General features: G+C 42.5%; 1 protein-coding gene across 7 annotated transcripts in view; it reads right to left on the reverse strand.

The window, feature by feature from the left end:
• The window catches only part of nf1a (neurofibromin 1a), a 306,791-nt gene that overhangs the window by 37,158 nt on the left and 247,109 nt on the right, over positions 1 to 22,524 (reverse strand). For all 7 annotated transcript variants that reach the window (XM_078422133.1, XM_078422136.1, XM_078422134.1 and 4 more), the window contains 7 exons: positions 19,917 to 20,119; positions 17,904 to 18,097; positions 15,804 to 15,944; positions 14,109 to 14,388; positions 8,904 to 9,118; positions 7,395 to 7,456; positions 6,532 to 6,646 (listed from right to left, as the gene is read on the reverse strand). In XM_078422133.1, coding sequence (XP_078278259.1) covers positions 6,532 to 6,646; positions 7,395 to 7,456; positions 8,904 to 9,118; positions 14,109 to 14,388; positions 15,804 to 15,944; positions 17,904 to 18,097; positions 19,917 to 20,119 — 1,210 coding nt within the window. The remainder of the gene's footprint in view (positions 1 to 6,531; positions 6,647 to 7,394; positions 7,457 to 8,903; positions 9,119 to 14,108; positions 14,389 to 15,803; positions 15,945 to 17,903; positions 18,098 to 19,916; positions 20,120 to 22,524) is intronic.

The following is a 22,524-nucleotide window of genomic DNA, read 5'->3' on the forward strand; positions in this document are numbered from 1 at the left end:
ACTCGGTGGTGCTTTGGAGACACAGGAGGGGTGTCATTAGCAGGCCAGGAGTGCATTGTCGTTTCATTATCACATAAACTCTGTTGGAACAGAGGGTGCCGGAAAATGCTCAACTGTACTATATTCTCAATTTAGTCCCCATGGTTCAGGAACATTCACCATTTATAAAGTTAATTCAAGTCAGATTTCAGCCAGTTCTTAGCCCCTTCATAAAGTATGACTCGTCCACAAAAGACCTTGAGCAAAACACAAAGTGCTGGAGTAACTCAGCGGGACAGGCAGTATCTGCGGAGGGAATAGATAATGTGATGTTTCAGGTCGGGACCTGTCTTCAGACAGATTCACGGTGTTTTGCTCAAGATTCAAGCATCTGCACTTCCTTGTATCTCTGCAAAAGGCCATTCTTGCTCATGATGGATTAAAAAAAAAAATTTTTAATCAAATTTTACAGAGATTTAACTTCAGCAAAAGTTACTGAACTGCCATGCGCGAAGAGTATTCAAGAATGGAAGTTAGACACAAAGTTCTGGAGTAATTCAACGGGTCAGGCAGTAACTCTGGAGAAAAAGGATGGGTGGCTTTTCTGGATGGGTGGAAATCATCTTCAGACTGAAATTGGAGGGGGGGAACTGCAGGTAGGAAAAGGCCAGAACAAAACAGAAATAGATGACAAAGGCAGGATAGAACCCATAATGGCCCATTATTGGCTGGGGGAAGAGGTGATAACGAGGAGATACAGGGATTCAAAAAACGGAACTAGTAGGGCAACTACGGTGGGGGAGGGGAGTAAAGTAGGGGTTACTTGAAATAAGAGAAATCAAAGTTCACACTGCTAGGTTGTAAGCTGCCCAAGCAAAATATGAGGTGCTGTTCCTCCAATTTGCATGAGGCCTCACTCTGACAGAGGAGGAGGCCCAAGGCAGAAAGGTCAGTATGGGAATGGGAGCGGGAGTTAAAATGCTTGAACAATTAATTAAAGAAGGGATTAAAGAATCACAACTAGTGACTATTGGAAGGTTTAAAATCAGAATTCTAAAAAAAATACCAGCGACAACTTTAAGACATTGAATTTAAACCAAGAACAGATGATATTATGGATGAGAACTATGGAATCAGATGGTGCAAAGATGTTCAAAATGGCATCTGCAATGCCATTCTCTTTGCCATTAGTTTAGTCCTTCAAACTTCACGTTCAGCAACATCACAATTTACCACAATAAAGTTGCAAAAGTATTCAAAAAGGGGGAGAGAAATATACAGCAATGAAACTATACAGCCCTTGAGAAATATACAGCCCTTTGGCCCACTGAGTCCATGCTAACCATCACTCATCCATTTACACAATCCCACACTAATGCCATTGTTTATTCTGCCTACATTTTTCCCATCAACTCTCCCCTGATTCTGCCACTGACTGGCCACACATCAAGGATAATTAACAATGGCCAATAAACCCACCAACCCGCATGTTATTGGAAATCCAGGGAATCATTGAGAGAAGCTGCAAACCATCACACAAAGAACGCCCAAAGTCAAGTTGTATCCCAGGTCCCTGGTGCTGTGAGGCAGCAGGTCCATTAGCTGGCCACTGTGCTGCCTACAGTTGTAATGTTTTACTAACAATACAGAATTTGAGGTTCCTATTTGGAAAAAAAGGATTGTCAAAAATAAAAAAAATGCTTAATTTCTTCAGGGGCATTTTTAATTCTTTTACAACACACCAAGCAGTTTATCAAAGACTGCAAATGTTTAAAGTACGAGACTTTGTTGTTCCTGGCAAGTGGGCTGTATTTACTTATTGAAAAATTAATTTGCTACAGGAAGAAAGATTATTTATGGGGTTATAGAAAAACCAATGCACAAATATTTTTGTATAACAATCAGTGGCAGGATCCAAATAAATGAAAAGCCAATGACTCAAAATCCAGCACAGAATATCATGGTTCAATGAGCAAAATAGCTGCTAAACTACATGTGATCCTTGCTTGTAAATGAAGAATTGACGGTAAAAAAGAGGCAATGCGTTCCTTTGATAACAGAAAACTAGACTGCCTGCAATGTTTGGTAATAATCAACTGAACTTTGACTCCACTTGGTACGAGTACTTTGAAGCTGCTCCCATTTGTTTCAAGGCATGGCCATAAGGAACCGTGACTGCTCCAGGGTCAATAATGCTTATGCGTGACATTACTTGCATGATTTAAGGGCTATTAATTAAACACGGTACCAATCCCAAGGTCATACAGCATCAGCAACTATGAAAGAAAATTAATTACAAGTTCCTAAGGAACAAATATCCTTCTATCCTGCACTAGTTTAGAATGCATCACAAACAGACCGTAAGCACAATAAAGCACTCAACCATCAAGTCTATGCTCGCGTTGTGTTGAACAATCCAGTTGACTCCCAAAGCCAAGCAATTTACTTTCATTCCATTTCCCATTTGGAAGTCCAGATTTGCTCAAGTTTTAGCATCCTCACAGACAGGACGTTTCAGATCATAACTTGCGTCTGATTAAGAAGGTTGCTTAAATATATAAGAAAATAACTGCAGATGCTGGTACAAATCGATTTATTCACAAAATGCTGGAGTAACTCAGCAGGTCAGGCAGCATCTCGGGAGAAAAGGACCCGAAACGTCACCCATTCCTTCTCTCCCGAGATGCTGCCTGACCTGCTGAGTTACTCCAGCATTTTGTGAATAAATAAGAAGGTTGCTTGTTATATCTATCCTGTATCTTTTGCCTATCATTTTAAATCTGGCCCCACCCACCACTCTCTATAAACAGAAATGGGTTTTTTTCATTTCCCTATCGATCTAAATCCATTGTAATCTTGTGCACCCCTGTAAAATCTCCTCCCAATTTTCACTGCACCAATTTGTATCCTCCTTCAGACGAGAATACAGTAGTCCTGTTGTGGGTCAACCAAATTAAGAAATTGAAAGATACAGCATGGAAACAGGCCCTTCGGCCCACAGAGTCCAGGTGGACTATCAATAATAATAATAATAATATTCATTTATTGTCATTGCAACGAGTACAACGAAATTAAAAAATAGCCAATCCTGACGGTGCGTAAAAACATATATGCAATAAATGCAAAAACAGTGTTGCCTAGTGCAGAAGGTAGTGTTCAGTTCTCGTATGGCCCTGGGGTAAAAACTGTTCTTAAGTCTGTTTGTTCGGGATTTGATCGACCTGAAACGTCGACCAGAGGGCAGATGAACAAACAGACAGTGGCCGGGGTGGGATGGATCTTTTATTATTTTGCCTGCTCTACTGAGGCAGCATAGGCTGAACAGGTGCTCCAGGGAGGGCAATGAGCAGCCGATGATCTTCTGGGCCGTCGTGATGACCCTCTGAAGGGCCTTCCTGTCCTTTTCTGAGCAGCTGGCATACCATGTGGTTATACAGTATGCCAGCACACTCTCGATGGACCAGCGATAGAAGGACATCATGAGCTTCTCCTGCAGGTTGGTCTTCCTGAGGATCCTCAGGAAGTGGAGTCTCTGCTGTGCCTTCTTCACTGTGGTGATGGTGTTGGTAGACCAGGTAAGATCCTCTGCGATGTGCGTACCCAGGAACCTGAAAGCGGGTACCCTTTCCACACAGACCCCATTGATGTAGAGTGGGTCGTATTCTGCACTGGTTTTCCTGAAGTCTATTATGAGTTCCTTTGTTTTGGAGGAGTTCAGGACAAGATTGTTCACTGAACACCATGCTGCCAGCCTTTGGATTTCATCCCTGTAGGCTGTCTCATCTCCTCCTGAGATGAGTCCAACCACAGTCGTGTCATCCGCGAACGTGATGATGGTGTTGGTGGGATGGGTGGGGGCGCAGTCGTGAGTGTAGAGGGAGTAAAGGATGGGGCTCAACACACAGCCCTGTGGTGAGCCGGTGCTCAGTGTAATGGTGGAGGAGAGGTGAGGGCCTATTTTGACGGTCTGGGGGCGGTTGGTCCCCTGTTCACACTAGTTCAGTGTTGTCCCTACTTTCGTTTCCACTCCCAACACACTCAGGACAATTTACAGAGGCCAATTGAACTGCAAACCCGCACGTCATTAGGATGTGGCAGGAAACCACAGCACCCGGAGGAAACTTAAACAGCACGGAAAGAAGCATTTCAGCCCAATTTGCCGACCAAGATGCCCATCCACGCAAGTCCCACTAGCCTGTGCTTGGCCCATATCCCTCTAAACCTTTCCTGGCCATGTACCTGCCCAAATGTCTTTTAACTATTATTGTATCTGCCTCAACTACCTCCTTTGGCAGCTCGTTTCATACACTCGCCACCCTCTGTGTGAAATGTTTGTCCCACAGGTTCCAATTAAACCTTTCCTCTCTCGCCCTAAACCTGTGTCCGCAACACCACACAACCCAGGCCTAATTAGAGTTACAGAACTGTCAGACATTGAAGATTAATGTAAGCCATTGGTGACAGGGCCAAAGTACTCCTAAAACCACACCCTGCTCTGCCGATATAACAGAAACAAACTGTTCATTACTGCGTGTGCAAGGTGCAGAAATGCAGACCACTTCCAAGAGCCCTTTACCTGAACGAATGTATGTAGGGAGTATGCTGTAAATAAATACTTGCTGACACGATAATGCACTTGCAGTCCAACACGTTCTCCCATCACAGAAGCAATAGGAACTGCAGATGCTGGTTTACTAAAAAAGACACAAAGTACTGGAGGAACTCTGCAAGTCAGGCAGCATCTCCGATGAACGTGGACAGGTGATGTGTCGGGTCTTAAGAAGGGTCCTGACAAGATACATCACCTATCCATGTTCTCCAGAGATGCTGCCTGACCCGCTGAGTTACTCCAGCACTTTGCGTCTGGACTGAAATGATCTTGTCAAAGTCAGCATTTCCTTTTGGTTTCCGCTTGCTTTAAAAGTGCATAGTAGAGGCTGAACACACCAAGGAGTAATCACTTCAGGAATGCTTCCATCGTGCAAAGCAAAACCCTGAGGTCTGCCCACTGTTGCATTGGCTGCAAAAAGAGTTCGAAAAAAAAAAATCCCTGCAATAGACACAAAAAGCTGGAGTAACTCAGCGGGTCAGACAGCATCCCTGGAGAAAAGTAATAGCTAACATCACCTTTTCCTTTTCTCCAGAGATGCTGCCTGTCCCACTGAATTACTCCACCTTTTTGTGCCAATCTTCAGATTAAACCATCATCTGCAGTTCCTTCCTACACTTAAAATTCCCTGATGTCTCTTCTGCATCAAGTTTTCCTCAAAGCAAACCTGAAGTTTGACATCAACTATTCATTAGTCCCCAGGACATGGACAGCCACTGCATTGAATGGCATGGGAAGCCACTCAAAAGCAATAGATACAACGTTGGCAATTAAAAGGCTATGAAGTAAGCACATTATGATGCAGGGTATGGAAGGACATGCAGCTAATGTGGTGGAAGGGATTAGTTTTATTTGGCATCTTGTTGGGCACAGACATCGTAGGCTGAAGTGCCTGTTTAAGTGCAGTATTGTTCTATGCCAATAAGTTAAAAGCAGAACAAAGTTAAGGCTGAGGAGGGAATATTGGGAACCAGTTTCGTTTTATAAGATGACAGTTTTCACGTGCATAGTTTTTTTTGCAGACTGACTAAAATATCCAGTTACTTCATTTGGTTTCGCAACTGAGTATGGTGGATTACAGCAACGACAGGACTTCTTTACCAATGGTCCTGCACACAGAGATAACTGCCTTTATGACCAAAACAAAATTATGAAGATATTCTTCATTACTGCACTTAACATCTTGTATGGCAACAAAGGAAAATCTTCCTCATTGCCAAAGCTGTAATTTATCTACTCAGGAGAATATTAATGAGTTAATTTAGGGCCAGCATTCCCCAATCAATGTGATAACATGCGCTGTTCAGAACAAGCACACCAAGTCAAACATCAATGCAATCTAAAGACAAACAATAGTACAATCTGAATTATGTTAGTCCAACTTTTGAAATTTTTGAATCAATTCATTAAGTTTTCATGTGCAGGTCCGCCATTGATTTTCCGGCATCTGGTGGTCGGCCACCTCCTTCAATCCGGACAAAGTTACAAGAGCGCACTTGAAATCCCCACCGGAAGCCGCGCATAAAATGTGGCGCCTAGGCCGAGTGAGGTGGCCGACCTCGACCTCATTGGAATTTCTGCACCGATCGGCAAATTGGACCTGCCACCTGTGGCAGGGGCTCTACAACTCCGGACCGGCCAGAACCGGCAGATCCGTTCCCATGGCCGACCTCCGAGGCCAACTTTGCCGGCAAATATATTGGACCCTCGGCGGTCTATTCTGGTACCGTCGTACTCCTCCCGGAAGCCGTGACCTTTGTTGGTCTGGCAAAACGGGTAATCCAGAAAGCCTCTGGAACCAAGGGTGTGGAAAATCGGTGGTGGACCTGCACATCGGCTCAGAAAAATAAGCTTCTATTTCTGAAATGCCAGAATATAGCTTTATGATCTGACGGTTAAATGGCAATGTTAAGAATGCTGTACTAAAGAATATTTGTACTCACCTTGCTCAGGATACGAATGATCTGCTTAATCTGCCCATGGGTTACTCGCTTACTGATACAACCAAAGACAACAAGAGCTCTCGGCTGAAGAGATGGATTATACTGGAATGCAAATCTATGTGGAGCAAATACAATTAAAAATGAATGAGATAAGGTTGCAACGATAAAAGGCAAAGTATTGTGCAGGTACCACACGACATGGAACAGATGCAGCAAATGCACACCAAAAGTCTACAGGTAGATATTTAAACTCCCAATGCCTGGTTCAATAGTTGGGTCCAAATTATTCAATTTTCCAAAAGTGTTAGTAAAAAGATACAACTGATCAAGGTATCCATCCAACGATGGGCTGGGAAAAGAATGAAATCCCCTATTCTTCCCCATTTCCCATTGTATCAGTGACTGCTGCTGCAAATGGAATCTGTGGACTGCAGGATGGGGCTGGAGTCATTGCACTCCAGCCCCATCCTGCAGTCCACAGGGTGTTGCAGGCAGAGAGCTTGCGTGATGGAGTCACGTCATAGTCAGAGAATCATACAGCTTGGAAACATGCCCTTCGTCCCAACTTGCCCATGCCCACAAAGATGCGCCATCTACACTAGTCCCACCTGCCCGTGTTCCTCTAAACCTTTCCTATCCATGTACTTGTCCAAATGTCTTCAATGTTGCTGTGATACCTGCTTCAACTATCTCCTCTGGCAGCTCGTTCCATGCACCCCACCACCCAATGTGGCGCCTATGTTTATCTGAGGCCTCACCGGAATACTGCTGAGGCTTATGCAATTTACCAGTAGTCCTCTCAAGCTGAAAACAGAAAATCTTAGCAACTCTTGTTACATGAAGTGCAGAGTAACAAAACCTACTTTTGTGCTAACTCTGTCCACTGGTCCAGCCACTTGCAGGTAGGTATATCCCTCATACAGGCCTGAAGAAAAAAAGTTGTTAACATCAATGAAAAGCAAAAAGAAAATTCATATATATGCATATGGGAATACGGAACAAAATAGATAATGTTAGAAGTACAACGAAGACACGAGGAACTGCAGTTGCTCGAATCTTGAGCAAGGAACTCAGAGGATCAAGCGTGAGCACCTGTGGAGGGAATGGAAATATGATGTTTCAGGTCAAGACCCTTCTTTAGACTTCTTCGGTCTGAAGAAGGGTCCTGACCCAAAATGTCACCTGTCCAGTCCCTCCACAGACGCTGAGTTACTCCAGCACTTTGTGTTTTACAAATGTTAGAACTATTCAGCAGTTCAGGTAGAATCTGTGGAAAGAAAAAGTTTACATTTCAGACTGATGACTTGATGTGCTTCAAACTGTCCTCTCTCTAAAGGTGCTGCAAGACCAGCTAAATATCTACAGCTTTCTGATTTTATTTCATGGATAATTACCACTTTAATCACCAACATATATGCAAACTATGTCATCAGATAACAAATTAAGCTGTTGAGCTGCACTGAGCTGGAAACATTCAGTAAACCACTGACCAGAGGGCATCCATCACCAGCACCCATTTCTCAAATATACATCTCCCTTCCTCAGATTGCAAGAGGTTACAGGTAAAACTTGCATTCCTACTGAACCGTATGGCATAAACTGGCAACTGGCAATGTTTATCACCAAATACCGTGAAGGATGGACCACACATAAATCAGTGAATAACGTGGCACCAATTATTCACCTTGATTTACTTTCTTTATTCACACAATAAACGTAGTTAATTAAATCTGACACACAATGCCACTGGAAGCACAAAGAACACTGAAGTTGGCGCTTAAAGTTGTTTTGCTCTTTAGCTGACATCCACTTACACAATTTCCAACAACAAGGAAAAACCTCCCAATTTGAAAATTACCGATTAAAGGGCACAATTATTTCAAAATGTATTTCATAAAATTGCAGATTTAGGAGCAGTGTCTTCCCCACTTTTATCAGACTACTGAATGCTCCTTACATAAGCTCTGGGGGGGGGGAGACCCGATCTCCCAACCGACTTCATGGCAGCCCCTGCACTTTAAAAAAAAAACTGTACCTTCTCCATAGCTCCAACACTTTAACACTGTAACACTATTTTTTGCACTCTGATATTTTTCTCTTTGCACTACCTGTGGTTCTTGTGTACGGCTTGATTGTACTCAATGTATCGTATGATTTAACTGCAAACAATGTGTTTCACTGTATCTTGGTACACGTGACATGATAATGAACCAAGATCAATACCAATCTGCAGTCTCGTGCTTCAGTAATACAATTGCTATTTGTCTTTCTTCGGGATCAGATTCTTTGCTGAGAGAACTAATTTGTTTGTATTACGCACTATGTACCATTGTTGCTTTTATGTTTTCGCAAATCCAATCTGCGACTCTTACCTCCATGATCTCCAACAAGGCTTCAGTCACAGTTTCGAGGGAAGTCAGAGCAAAAGTCTCCCTCTCATAGGATCCAGGTGAAAAGGAACGATCCCGATAGCTGGATCGGAATGCAATCACGGCTGCTGATTTGACTTTACTGATTCCAAAGAGCAGGTAGAACTTGGGCAATGAAAACTCCGTCAGGCTGAGCCGCAACACTTGTTTCGTCTCTTCTGTGGGAAAGGAGAAATGGTTTGCTTTTAAAAAGTTAATGGATATTCCAGCTTGCATCCACAAATATATTTAAACATGCAACACCAGTTGTTATTGTCTGTGCGATTAGCACATACAAGGTTAATATGCTATTCTAAACCACCAGTCAAATGCACCTGTTTAATTTAAAGAGCTTATTTGATCAATTGACAGGAATCTTGTTTTTGGAATGTTTCTGCGTCAGTATTTAGCACAACTTGGCTGATTGGGGAAAGCCAGACGTAATTGCAAAATATTGGGAGGAAAAGCCATTGCAGACAACTGACTGGACACAGCAGCCTCCTCAATAAGCAACCGTTCCACTCACTCCACCACCGATGCACAGCTTGTACCATCTGCAGGATGGACTGCAGCAACTCAGCAAGATGTTTTAAACAGCATCAATGCAACCCCTGCTCTGCATCAGCTGGAAGGACAAGGGCAGCAAATGCATGGGAGCACCACCAACTGGAAGTTGTTCTTCAAGCCATTGGGGTGGCGCAGTGGCACATCTGGTGGAGCTGCTGCCTCACAGTGCCAGAGACCCGGGTTCGATCCCGACCTCGGGTGCTGTCTATGTGGAGTTTGCACATTCTCCCTGTGACCGCATGGGTTTCCTCCGGGTGTTCCGGTATCCCCCAACAAATCAATGTCCCACCTCTCTTTTCAGTTGGGTACTACTATAAACAGTGAGTTGGTCATTCAAGCCCTCCAACTCATTTAGTATTTTTAAAGCTCTAGGTAAAGATGAACTCTCAATCTATTGATAAAATTGAAAGGGATCATGTGGAGGGACCAATTTAATTGCAGGGATCAGTGTTTGGATCGCCAGTTATTCATCATCAACATCAACGATTTGGCCTCATGGATTAAAGATGAGGCAACAGCTCTACCCGCTGTACAACCAGGCTGCCCTACATTAATCCTTTTGAATATTCTTCCAATTTTAAATATCTAGATTAGATTACCCTCCCATCGTTGAAACTCGACAGAACACAAGCCATTCATTTTCTTAATCCTTCTCACATGGGGCCTCATTTTATTTATGGCTTATCACTATCAAGCTGATTAGTATAGGTGTCAAGGGTTATGGGGAGAAGGCAGGAGAATGGGGCTGAGAGGGAAAGATCAGCCATGATGGAATGGTGGAGTAGACTTGATGGGCTGAATGGCCTAATTCTGTTCCAAGAACCTACGAATTTATTTACTCTCCATTGAAAGATCAATCGATATTATGCACACAAGACCTAAAGTAAACATCTCGCTCTTGGTTTTCAGATGGAGGTCAGAGACATTTAAATTGTCAGGGCAGAATCAGATTCAACAGTGTAATTCACACAAAGCTAAATAGTCAAACCGTGTCTAGATGTACAAAATATTTAATTCGACAGTTTAGTCTGCATAAGTTGCAATAATTTTGAAAGCTCTTTAAAGAGCTGGAATAAAATGTGGTAATCATTTTTCGTTGGTTTTGCAACCAGTTAGTGTTGCCGAAATTAGGTGGAATGCACTAAAATACGTTTGCTTCAATTCATCCACATAAATGCGTCTTGTAACATTGGAAGGGAACTTTTCCAGATCAGTCAACTTTGGCCTTCAGAGTAAAAAGCTTGCATTTATTAATTACCTTCAAATTTTTAAAAAACAATCTTCTCAGAAGCTTAAGTTGAAAAAAAGGATGCAGTGAGATAGTGTACAATCAAAGCCTTCAAGAGATGAGGTTTTAAAGGAGGTCGCTAAATAGGAAGTGGAGCGATAGTTATCTTGGGTGCAGCCCAGAAAAAGAGAGTGCAGTCCCTGTGACAGTAAACAAGAGCATGTGAAATTGCACAATTTTAGATGAACTGACGGTTTTGGAGGGTGGAGGTCAGAACAGCGCAAGCAGAATTAAATCTGGAAATGACAAATAAGATTTCAATGTTGGGAAAGTGAGAGAGGCAGCTTTGAGCAGAAAGGCGACTGAGGTATGTGGTTTAGTTTAAGATGGTAACAAGATGTTTTGTTTGGCCTTACCAACATCCGACGGGAGATAAATAATGTAGTTAATAATGAAGTAGATTTCATTATGTAGTTAATAATGAAGTAGATTTTCAAAGTCTACAGAGAGATTTGGGCCTTTTGGAAGGGTGGGCTGAAAGATGGCAGATGGAGTTTAATGCTGATAAGTGTGAGGTGCTGCATTTTGGTAGGACAAATCAAAATAGGACGTACAGGGTAAATGGTAGGGAACAGAGGGATCTGGGAATAACTGTGCATTGTTCCCTGAAGGTGGAATCTCATGTGGATAGGGTGGTGAAGAAGGCGTTTGGTATGCTTGCCTTTATAAATCAGAGCATCGAATATAGAAGTTGGGACGTAATGTTAAAATTGTACAAGGCATTGGTGAGGCCGAATCTGGAATATGGTGTGCAGTTCTGGTCGCCAAATTATAGGAAGGATGTCAACAAAATAGAGAGAGTACAGAGGAGATTTACTAGAATGTTGCCTGGGTTTCAGCACTTAAGCTACCGAGAGAGATTGAACAGGTTGGGTCTTTATTCTTTGGAGCGCAGAAGGTTAAGGGGGGACTTGATAGAGGTTTTTAAAATTTTAAGAGGGACGGACAGAGTTGACGTGGGTAGGCTTTTCCCTTTGAGAGTGGGGAAGATTCCAACAAGGGGACATAACCAGAATTAAGGGGCAAAAGTTTAGGGGTAACATGAGGGGTAACTTCTTTACTCAGAGGGTGGTGGCTATGTGGAATGAGCTTCTGGTGGAAGTGGTGGAGGCAGGCTCGATTTTATTATTTAAGAGTAAATTGGATAGGTATATGGATGGGAGGGGATTGGAGGGTTATGGTCTGAGAGCAGGTAGATGAGACTAGGTCAGAGAAAGTGGTCGGCATGGACTGGCGGGGCCGAACGGGCCTGTTTCCGTGCTGTAATTGTTATATGGTTATATGGTTATAAATGGGGTTCATTCAAGTCTGGCTGTCTGAGAACCAGTGTGACAATATAGGGTCAGCAAAGATATCAGATCAATAGATGTGGAGGAGAGGTAGAACCTAATGTTTGATTTGGGGGGAGGGGGGTGGCATAAAAGAGTGTAGAATATGAAAGTTGGACATTATGCTGGAAATACAAAATATTAATTAGACTGCACTTGGAATATCGGGTGTAGTTCTGGTCACACAGTGCAGGAGCGATGTGTTTGTGCTGGAAAGAGTGCAGAGAAGATTGATCCGAATGTTGCCACATTAGTTATTGGGAGAAATTGGATAAACTGGATTCTCATTGACTGGAGCAAAGGAAGCGGAGGGGTGACAAAAGAAGTATAGAAAGTTACAAGAGGCATGAATATGGTCGATAGTCAAAATATTTTTAATGGTAGGGGTATATAAAAACAAAAATCAGGCAGCATAAGTTCAAAAAAGACCGAGTTACAAAGGGGATTCAAGGAGAATATCCCCCCCTCCCCCACCCATACAACATGGGTGATACCTGGAACTCACTGCCGAGGTGGTGGTGGAGTCGGATAAAAGCACAACAGTTTTGAATTGATGGAATTGGAAGATACAGCATGGGAATAGACCTGTTGGTCCATCGAGTCCATGCCAACCACTTCACACTGCTCGGCAAGACCACCAGCATACTCAAGGATGAGTCTCACCTCGGTCACTCACTCTTCTCCCACTTCCATCAAGCAAGAGGTACAGAAGTACGAAAACGCACAATTCGTAATTCAGGGACAGTTTCTTCCCAGCTGTTGTCAGAAATCTGAGCCATCCTATCCCCAACTAGAGAGCTACGATGTACCTCATTGGAGACCCTTGGACTATCTTTAATTGGACTTTATCTTGCACTAAACGTTATTCCCTTTATCATGTAGCTAGGTGTACATTGTGGATGGCTTGATTGTAATCATGTATAGTCTTTCCGCTGACTGGTAAGCACACAACAAAAGCTTTTCACTCTGCCTTGGGACACATGCTAATAAACTAAACTAAACTAGTTCTATGTTGACCTATTCCCTATATGTTAAGGGAAATTTACAGAGGCCAATTAACCTTCAAACCCACTCGTCTTTGGGATGTGGGAGGAAACCGGAGCAGCCAGAGGAAACCCACACAGTCACAGGGAGAACGTGCAAACTCCACACAGACAGCACCCAAGGTCAGGATCGACCCGGATCTCTGGCACTGAGAGGCAGCAGCTCTCCCAGCTGTGCCACCTCCCCTAAAGCAGCTAAGAGACATTTAGACAGGCACAAATAGAAAAGGCCTATAAGGGTACAGACCCAATGCAGATGTATTGCAAAAAGGTCGGTATAAACATGGTGGGCCAAAAGAGCCCATTTAAGTGCTATACAGTTCTATTTCTAAGAAGGAATATTGATAATCAAAGAAAATGGTTCCAAGCCCATGGCACTGGGAGATAATAGTGGCCAGCACTTCTACATCACTAAACTGATGGGTCAAAGTAGCATAAAATAAGGGAAAGGCAGTAATTGGAGAATGAGTTGCTGAAAAAAACCCAATGGAAGATAATCATAAGAAAGCTTCTGGTGGAGAGGATAAGGGTGGACAATGCACAATAGTCAGTTTCAATTGTGGTTGGGATGTTTCAATGCTGTTGCATTTACTACATACAGTTTGACCATTTCATGCAGGGTCTCACTGGATGCCTTAAGATTTTAGCTGGCATCAGATGTGTTGTGGAATACAGGCATTTGACTGGAAAGGCAGTGAAAAAGCAGGAGGTGCAATTGCTTGGAAAGGAACATTTTGCAACAAAAAATGGAGAAATATTGCTCAAACTCTCTACCAGAATAAACTGATTTCTAAACAATTTTGCTTTGCAATAACAATATTTCATATGCAATGGGGAGGAAAACAGCCTGGTGAAATATTCATTAAATATTGCAAAACAGCATTAAAAAACGCCCTGCATATTTTCTCACATTAAGACGGAAGGTCAGATCTCCTGAGCTTACCGCTGAAATTAAGCTGGGAACAAGTGCAGAGCGAATGAATAATGTTGATGACTAAACCGTGGGTGGAAGCCCTGAGAGACAGAGGGCCCGTGGCTACCAGCAGAGTAACCACGTGGAAGAGGTAAGGGAGATGTGCAGCCACGTCCAGGGAATTGTTGAAGGACAACATCAGCATGTATCGAGCCAGGATGGCAATGTCATCCCACATTAGGTGCTGCTCGAGGGTTGGAGTTGGAGACAGGCAGGTCTTATCAATTATTTTGCACATCCTTCCAATCACCTGCAAGAGAAAAGCAAAGGCAAAGGTCATCAGTTGCACAAGCTGAACACATAATTGCACTGTTTTGCACAAGTTCACCAGCAAGGTGCTGAAGCCAAGATGGTGATCATGGCTGAACCAAGATGGCCAAGATGGCTGCTGCCTGTGTTGCCATAAATACCACAGGAAAAGCGTCAACATTTACATCAAACTCTTTCTCTTAAATCAACTCTTTTTTATTATTACAGTTTAGAGTTTTAGAATTTAGAGATACTGTTTGGAAACAGGCCCATTGTCCCACACTATCCGACACTATCCTGTGTTCTATCCTGCACACTGGGGACAATTTTCAGAAGCCAATCTTATCTCAAACCTGCAAATTCTTCCTCTCATTTGGCTCAAGTGATTTTGTCATACCACGGTGTGAATTCTCTGGTCGGTAGAGGGATTAATTATTTTAGATAAATGGCCATTTGTCAAGTTTGACCTGAGGTGGTGGCTCTCAGCTGACTATTACAAAATCGAGAGTGAAGCGAGAGTCCTTGCATATATATGTGATCATCTTCTAGTGAAGGCTTGGAGGTTAATGCAAAAATAAAATCTGGCCCTTTGAGTCCAATTATGCCTGCACTCCAACTGCTGCACTAATTTGAAAACATAGCACAGTACAGCACATGCCCTTCGGCCCACAATGTCTGTACCGAAGATAAAGCAAAGTTAAACTAATCTCATCTGATCCATGTTCTTCAATTCCCTGCATATCCACATGCCTATCTAAAAGCCTCAAAAATACCACTATCGTATTGGCCTCCACCACCACTCCTGGCGGTGCGTTCCAGACACCCTCCCCACGTTGTGAAAAAACATCGTCCTTTAAACTCTTTCCCACCCCACTCTTCCCTGCCACCACCCCCAACCTTAAAGGTAAGCTCTCTAGTCTTTGATATTTAAACCCTGGGAAAAAGGTTCAGACTGTCTCCCCTGTCTACACCTTCTATCACATCTCATCTGCTGATACTCCAGAGAAAACAATCAAGCTTTGTCTAATCTCTCTTTACAGCTAGTGATTTATAATCCGGGCAGCTTTCTGGTAGAGATTGAGATCCACCAGCACAGAACAGGGGTCAAATGCTCGACCGCTTATTTGCTTCTTATTTTGCCCTTCCCTCACAGACTATTTGGACACGAGATACTGTAGATGTTGGAATCTGGAGCAAAAAACAAACTGCTGGAGGAACTGAGTGGATCAAGCAACACTCATGGAGATAAAGAAACTGTTAATGTTTCGAGTCCTGACTCAGAATGTCAACCATTTGTTTTGCTTCCGTAGATGCTGCTTGACCTGTTGAGTTCCTCCAGCTCTCTGGTTGCTATTTTGGTATCTGCACATCAGTAAAAATATAAAGAGAGTAAATGAATCCAATCTTGCTCGATACCTTGCTTGAAACGAGCTTCACATTTCCTGATGCAAGGGCTACTGCAGTGTCTGCCATCACCTCTGCTTTAATAGAGCCCAAACCGCCCGTAGCACTTGTCTTTATGAAACTATCGAGAACAACATCAAGCAGGTCTGTGATCTACAGGAAAAAAAAGGGATAAGACAAAACACGTCAAGACAAAAAGAAAAACAAGTCAATCCAGAGACGGACAAAAACAGGGTTACTGCCTCAAAATAAACCCAGGTACATTCCCAAAAGACTTTTCATAGGTTGTCAAGTTGGTGGTCAAATCAGGCCATGGAGGAACAGGCCTTTGTAATTACAAATATCAAGTTACAAATCAAAGAGCAATGCATTGTTTAAGTGGTAAAGTATCAACCCAGGTTTCAAGAATCTTCAATAGCATGGTGACACGAGGAACAGCAGACACTGGTTGACATAAGAGAGACAAGAAGTGCTAAAGTAACTCAGTGGTTCAGGCAGTATCTCTGAAAAACATGTACAGAAGATATTTCATGTCAGGCCCCTTCTTCAGACTCAGATGAAGGGTCCCGATCAGAAACGTCACCCATCCATTTCCCCAGCGATGCTGCCTGACCCGCTAAGTTACTCCAGCACTTTGTGTCTTATTGTCAATAAACAGTTTTTGCAAAGTTGAAATAATGTTCAATAAGATTTGGCTCCAGATAACATGGTTGAATATTATTGTGGATTTCTTTATTTTGTGCTTCCTTTTCCCCCCTGATTTATCCTGTCTTTCACATGCAAAGTAGCGTACTTGATCCTGGCAAACAAGTTATAGAGAAGAGAGGCTGGTTATGGACTTACTGGTGTCTTGATTCAAAAGTTATGACTGTTATTTTCATAGGAGATGAAAAGTTATAATGTTTAGATCGTTTGAGAATCTCTCAGAATTGTATTCTCCTTCCAAAAACATTGCGTCAGAAGTTAACAATGTTCCTTTATTTTATGACACTCTGAACTATACTATTTAAAAGAACTGAAGGTAATGTGAAACTTTGAATTAGCACAGGAATCTACACATGTAACCAAACCCAGAAATATAAATTAAGGTGGAGACCTCAGGCTGTGGATTGACTGTTCACTTATTTTTGAAAGCTTTTTTTTTCTATATCTTTCTACTTAATTAAAATACTTGGGGGAAATAAATCCCTTTAAATTAACAGCATCAAATTCTAATACAATAATTCCACCCTCACGACACATTATCAAAAATACCAAAGTGCTTCAAAAGGTCCACCAATACCTTTGAAGGACCATAAATGCAATCCTACTGATATTGCTATCTTTGTGACAGTGTCAAGTATAAAATGGTTTTCTTTATTCCTCATGTTTTTTTTCTCTATTCCCCGTTTCCCTCTTGTCTCTCAAACAGCTGGAAAGAGCTGATATCATATACGTGACTTTGGGCGTCTCCAGATCAAGCAGACTGATTCAACAGCAGAAGGTGTCTCCTCACCAAAAGGTGGGCTTGATAACCATCATATGATAACCCCATTGCAAAGAAAGGGCTCGAAAGGGTTCATTTTTCTGAGTGGAAAGGCCATAACAGGGGGTCGAGGGAGACCGTGTCAAATTTACATTAATTGGCAGAAGGGTTCGTGGGGATTTGAGGAGCAGCATTGTCCCCAATGAGCAGTGGGAATGCAGAACTCGCTGCCTGAAAGGGATATTGCCAGAAACTCTCAATAGCTATCTGGGTGAAGAACTTGAAGATCTGTAGTTTGCGGGGCTAACAACAAGAGAAATGAAGACAGATCAACCCGAATTCCATTTTGTTGCTGGCAAGGAAATGATGGGCTGAACGGCCTACTTCTGTGGAACAAGTTGATAGCAGAAAACCTTGGCAATGAGGCTCTGTGCAGCCAGGCTGCATTTCCAACATATCGCCAGATTGGCGTGGGCAGAGAGGATAGGCCAGAAGCTTCGCATCACCCTGAAACTGCTGAGAACGGGGATGCAAGATCGACCTTTTTATTGTTGGGGTTCCGATATTTACTGCCGTCTTAAAAATAGCCAGGTTATATACTGTGAACGAGTGAACTTGGTGGTATTTGCGAAGAATTGCAATGTTACCTGACCGAGGCTGCCCCAGATTTTTGCCTGGATGGAAGGGTACATCTGCTTCTCATTAATCGTCATCGTGATCAGCTTATCCAGGATGGCAGTCACCCGTTGACGTTTGGCATCATCATTGTGCTTGCAAAAGCGAACTAAGTTCAACAACCAGGGAGTCATGTATTCCAGACAAAGATGCTTCAATTCAATACCTGCAACAAAAAGAGCCTGATAAATTCAGATACTAATGGTATTCAGATACCATGACATTCCAATCATTTCCTTCATGGACACCATTAGTACAAAAGATGACATCTAATTCTGCGTTCAGTAGCAGTAGATTCTGTTTCAGAGATACAGCGTTGAAACAGGCTCTTCAGCCCACCGAGCCCATGCCAACCACTGATTACCCGTACACCAGTTCTACGTTGTCCCACTTTCGCATCCTACACACCAGGGGCAATTCACAGAGGGCAATTAACCTATAAACCTGCACCAGAGCACCCAGAGAAAGCCTATGCGGTCATAAGGAGAATGTACAAACTCAAGCACCCGTGGTCTGGGTCAAATCTGGTCTCTGGCGCTGTGAGGCAGCAACTCTGCCACTGCATCACTGTGCCACAGGATAGATTTGTGCAGTTTATTGGTTCACGTGTAATTTCAGATGATAATCCCTTCAATTATAATTCATGCACTAGATGATAATCCTAGAGGGGATTCTGAGGAATAAGATATATATGCATTTGGATAGACAGGGGCTGATTAGGGATAGTCAGCATAGTTTTGTTTGCAGGAGACTATCTTATGAATCCGATTGAGTTTTTGGAAGTAAACAAAAAGGTTTTAGAAGGTAAAGCGGTAGATGTTGTCTATATGGACTACAGCAAGGCATTTGAGAAGGTTCTGCATGGTAGGCTGCTCTGGAAGGTTAGATCGTATGAGATCCAGGGAGGGTTGGCTGACTGGATAGAGACTTGGCTTCAGGGAAGGAAGCAGAGGGTGATTGTGGAAGATGTTTTTTCAGACTGGAGGCCTGTGACAAGTGGGGCGCGTCGGGGATCAATGCTAGGCCATTGTTATTTGTAGTTTACATCAACAAATTGGATGAGAATGAGAAGGCCTGATTAGCAAGTTTGCAGATAACACTAAAGTGGGTGGTTTTGTGGAAAGCGAAGATGTTTTGGTCACCCTGCTATGGGAAGGATATTGTGAAGCTGGAAAGAGTGCAGAGAAGATTTACAAAGATTTCATAGGATTTGAGGCCATGAGCTGAAGGGAGAGATTGTGCAGACGAAGACTTTATTCCTTGAAATGCAGGAGGCCAAGGAGTGATCTTATTGAGGTGTATAGGATCATGAGGAGAAATATATTAGGATACATGCACAGAATGTTCACACAGAGTTGGGGAATCAAGAATCAGAGGACACCGGTTTAAGGAGAAAGGGGAAGAATTTAACAGAAATCCGAGGGGCAATTTTTTCACACAGAGGGTGGTGGGTATATGGAACAAACTGCAAGAGCAGGGAGTTGAAGCAGGTGCTTTAAGAACATTTAAAAGATATTTGAACTGGTACATGGATAGGAGAGGTTTAGAAGGATACGGGGCAAACTTAGGCAGGTGGAAATAGCATAGAAGGGACATCTTAGTTGGCACGGTCAAGTTGGGTCAAGGGGCCTGTTTCTGCGCTGTGTGACTCTATGGCTCACGTTACCATGTGGAAAAGGACATTGTTTTCATGCTCCAACCTTGCATAATATTTCACAGAATGAAGCAAATCCCTGTACAGTTTGGAACCTTGCCCAACCCATGACTGATGGAAATTGCAACTTGGCAGCAAATTCAGAACAGGTCGTTCTCAAATGCATTTCTCAAAGCAATCAGTTGGGTAAATTGGTGAAAAGAAATAAGGGGGAATTATTTCAAGCAATCAAGTACCACAAGTGTGGCCTTCTGGCAGAAGACCAATGCCTAGCCCAATCTTCCACCCACTCGTTTTCAACATGGAGTGAATATCCAAAGCAAAAGCTTACTGGACTTGCTGAAGCCCGAGATGCATTCTTCAAGAAACTCCAGTGTCAAGTGGGGTTCATTTGCTGCCAATGTTTTACTGATGGAGACGATAAATAATGTGTTGTTTGCAGGGATGCAGAGTCCAGAGGTCTCCAGCAACTGACCCTCAATTTTCAGATTGAAGGTGCATGTTAAGGCACACAGGAGATTATAGGCAGCAGATCTATGGAAAAGCAGAAACATTGAGGTGAAATTAATAACTGTCCTAAAGGAAAATATTGTTTGTGCACAGCATTTCATTGATTGCAGCCATTTTTTCCCCTCAGTTGAGAATATTCTTTATCTGCTGTTCTCATTTCAATCTATTGGAGAAACAAACATTACTTAGAATGGTGGGCTACGGCAGTGAAAATTACCAGTACTCTTCCAAATAATAAGATCACCACTGCATATGTCAAAACAGGTTTCTCGTACTTTCAAGCACTAACTCACAACTATTAAAATAAATAAGGTAATTTTACATCTCAAACTACCTTAACAATGTTCACTCCTAATCAAGCACTTGGAGTAACTGGAAAGTAGAGGGAACATTTACAGACGCTACTGGGAATTTTTTCTTTCCCTGAACAAAATGGTTTCCATTTCTTGCTTCTTAACCATTTTTCACTGTATGAATACTTGAAGAAACATCACCAACAATTGTTCCATGTGGCTACATTGCACATATTCCCCCCCACCCCCGTTGCACACATTATTGGACTCTTAGATTCCTTCAATGCCCATCGAATCGGCAAAAGAAAGGGTTGGATAGCACTGTTCTCATTATTGCTCTACCTTCCCGTGTAAGTGACAAGAAGAATTTCATAATGAGTTGGGCAGTCCAATTTTTGTTAACTCTGACAAATCATGGCAACTAAACCAGCCAAGACTTTCAGATACAATCTCGTATTTGACAGATAGATAAAAACAACATTCAACCAGAAAGATGCGGAGTTTCAGAATACTTTGTACACTTGCTGGGAATCAACCAGGATGATGCTCCCATTTGGATGTCCTTTACAGTTTCCCATCTTCAGAAGAGTCAGGTCCATAGCTCCCTGTTTGGGGTATTTCCCCTTGCTGGTTCTGGTCAGTACCGCTGTGAATGCATATCAGTTAGTTGACTCCAATGCAACTGATGCCCAATTACCTCAACTCGTACGCTGGCTGCGTAAAACACACCTTTCCGCACAAGTACTAAGCTGGAAGTTAGAAACTGATCAATTATCTCAAAACTACCCAATCAACACAAGAGCAACATTGAAAAACGGATGTAACATAATTGCAGGAAGACATTGGATTGTTTCATTAAAGCGGGGATATCAATTATTCATTCATCACTTGCTCAGAAAATAAACTTTTAGAAATTTACTTCACACAGAGGAGAAATTGCGTTGCGAGGAATATTATTATTTTTCAGGTGGCTTGCATAGATGCAACACATAGTTTCTTTCCATTCCTCAGAGAAACACTTTTGTTCCAATACCCGACAATCTTGTAGCACACGGCACTTTTCTTATTAATTCACAGCGCCTGCATCTTTTTCCTCGTTTCCCAGTGCACTTCCCTTTCCCTTAATATCTGCACTGGCATCATCCAATTCATTCGAGCGTTCTGTCCTCTTGTTTTCACTCCAATATTCACTTGTTTAAATGGGCATTCTTATCTTTAAACAAGCACTGCAATCACTCCAAGAAACGTTGCTGTGTTTCATAAGTTCATAAGTCATAAGTAAGTCATTCGGCCCATCGAGTCTACCCCACCATTTATTCATGGCTGATCCATCTTTCCTCTCAACCCAATTCTTCGCCACCCTATGACTAAAGAAATTCTACCTCATCTCCTTTCTAAAGGCACGTCCTTTTATTATGAGGCTCTGGCCTCTGGTTCAAAACTCTTCCACGAGTGGAAACATCCTCTCCACATCTACTCTATCTAGGTCTATCACTATTCAGTAAGTTTCAGTCAGGTCTCCTCTCATCCTTCTAAACTCCAGCGAGTACAGGCCCAGTGCCGTCAAACGCTCATCATACATTAACCCAATCATCACTCAATCACTCTTGTAAACCTCCTCTGGGCCCTCTCCAACACCAGCATATCCTTCCTCAGATATGATGCCAAAAACTGCTCACAATACTCAAAATATGATCTGATCAGTGCCTAAAAAACCTCAGCAAAACAGGCTTGTTCATCCAAAAAATGAAAAACAGATGGTCAATGTGTCATGACTGACTATACTAAAAAATGATAAACTATATTAATACCATCTCAGAGCAAACATTGGATGTATTCTGTGTTACATCTACTACATGTGTATTGGATGCAATTCAAAATGCTATTTTATCTAATTCCACATTTACATTGAGGAATGTGGAGGAGTCACTGTGGTGGATGTTCATGTTAAAATGTATTTTGTGTGTTCTGTTGCTTTTTATTGGAGTGACTGTATGGCAAAACAAATTCCTCTATGACTGTATGTTGTAAAACATACTTGGCTAATAAAGTACGATTATGATTATGACATTTTAGAAATCGACTTCTCTCAGAATGTACCGACAACCATCTCACATGGTCGTTCAGATGGATGGG

Source organism: Rhinoraja longicauda, chromosome 26, assembly GCF_053455715.1.
Source record: "Rhinoraja longicauda isolate Sanriku21f chromosome 26, sRhiLon1.1, whole genome shotgun sequence".
Classification (NCBI taxonomy): domain Eukaryota; kingdom Metazoa; phylum Chordata; class Chondrichthyes; order Rajiformes; family Arhynchobatidae; genus Rhinoraja; species Rhinoraja longicauda.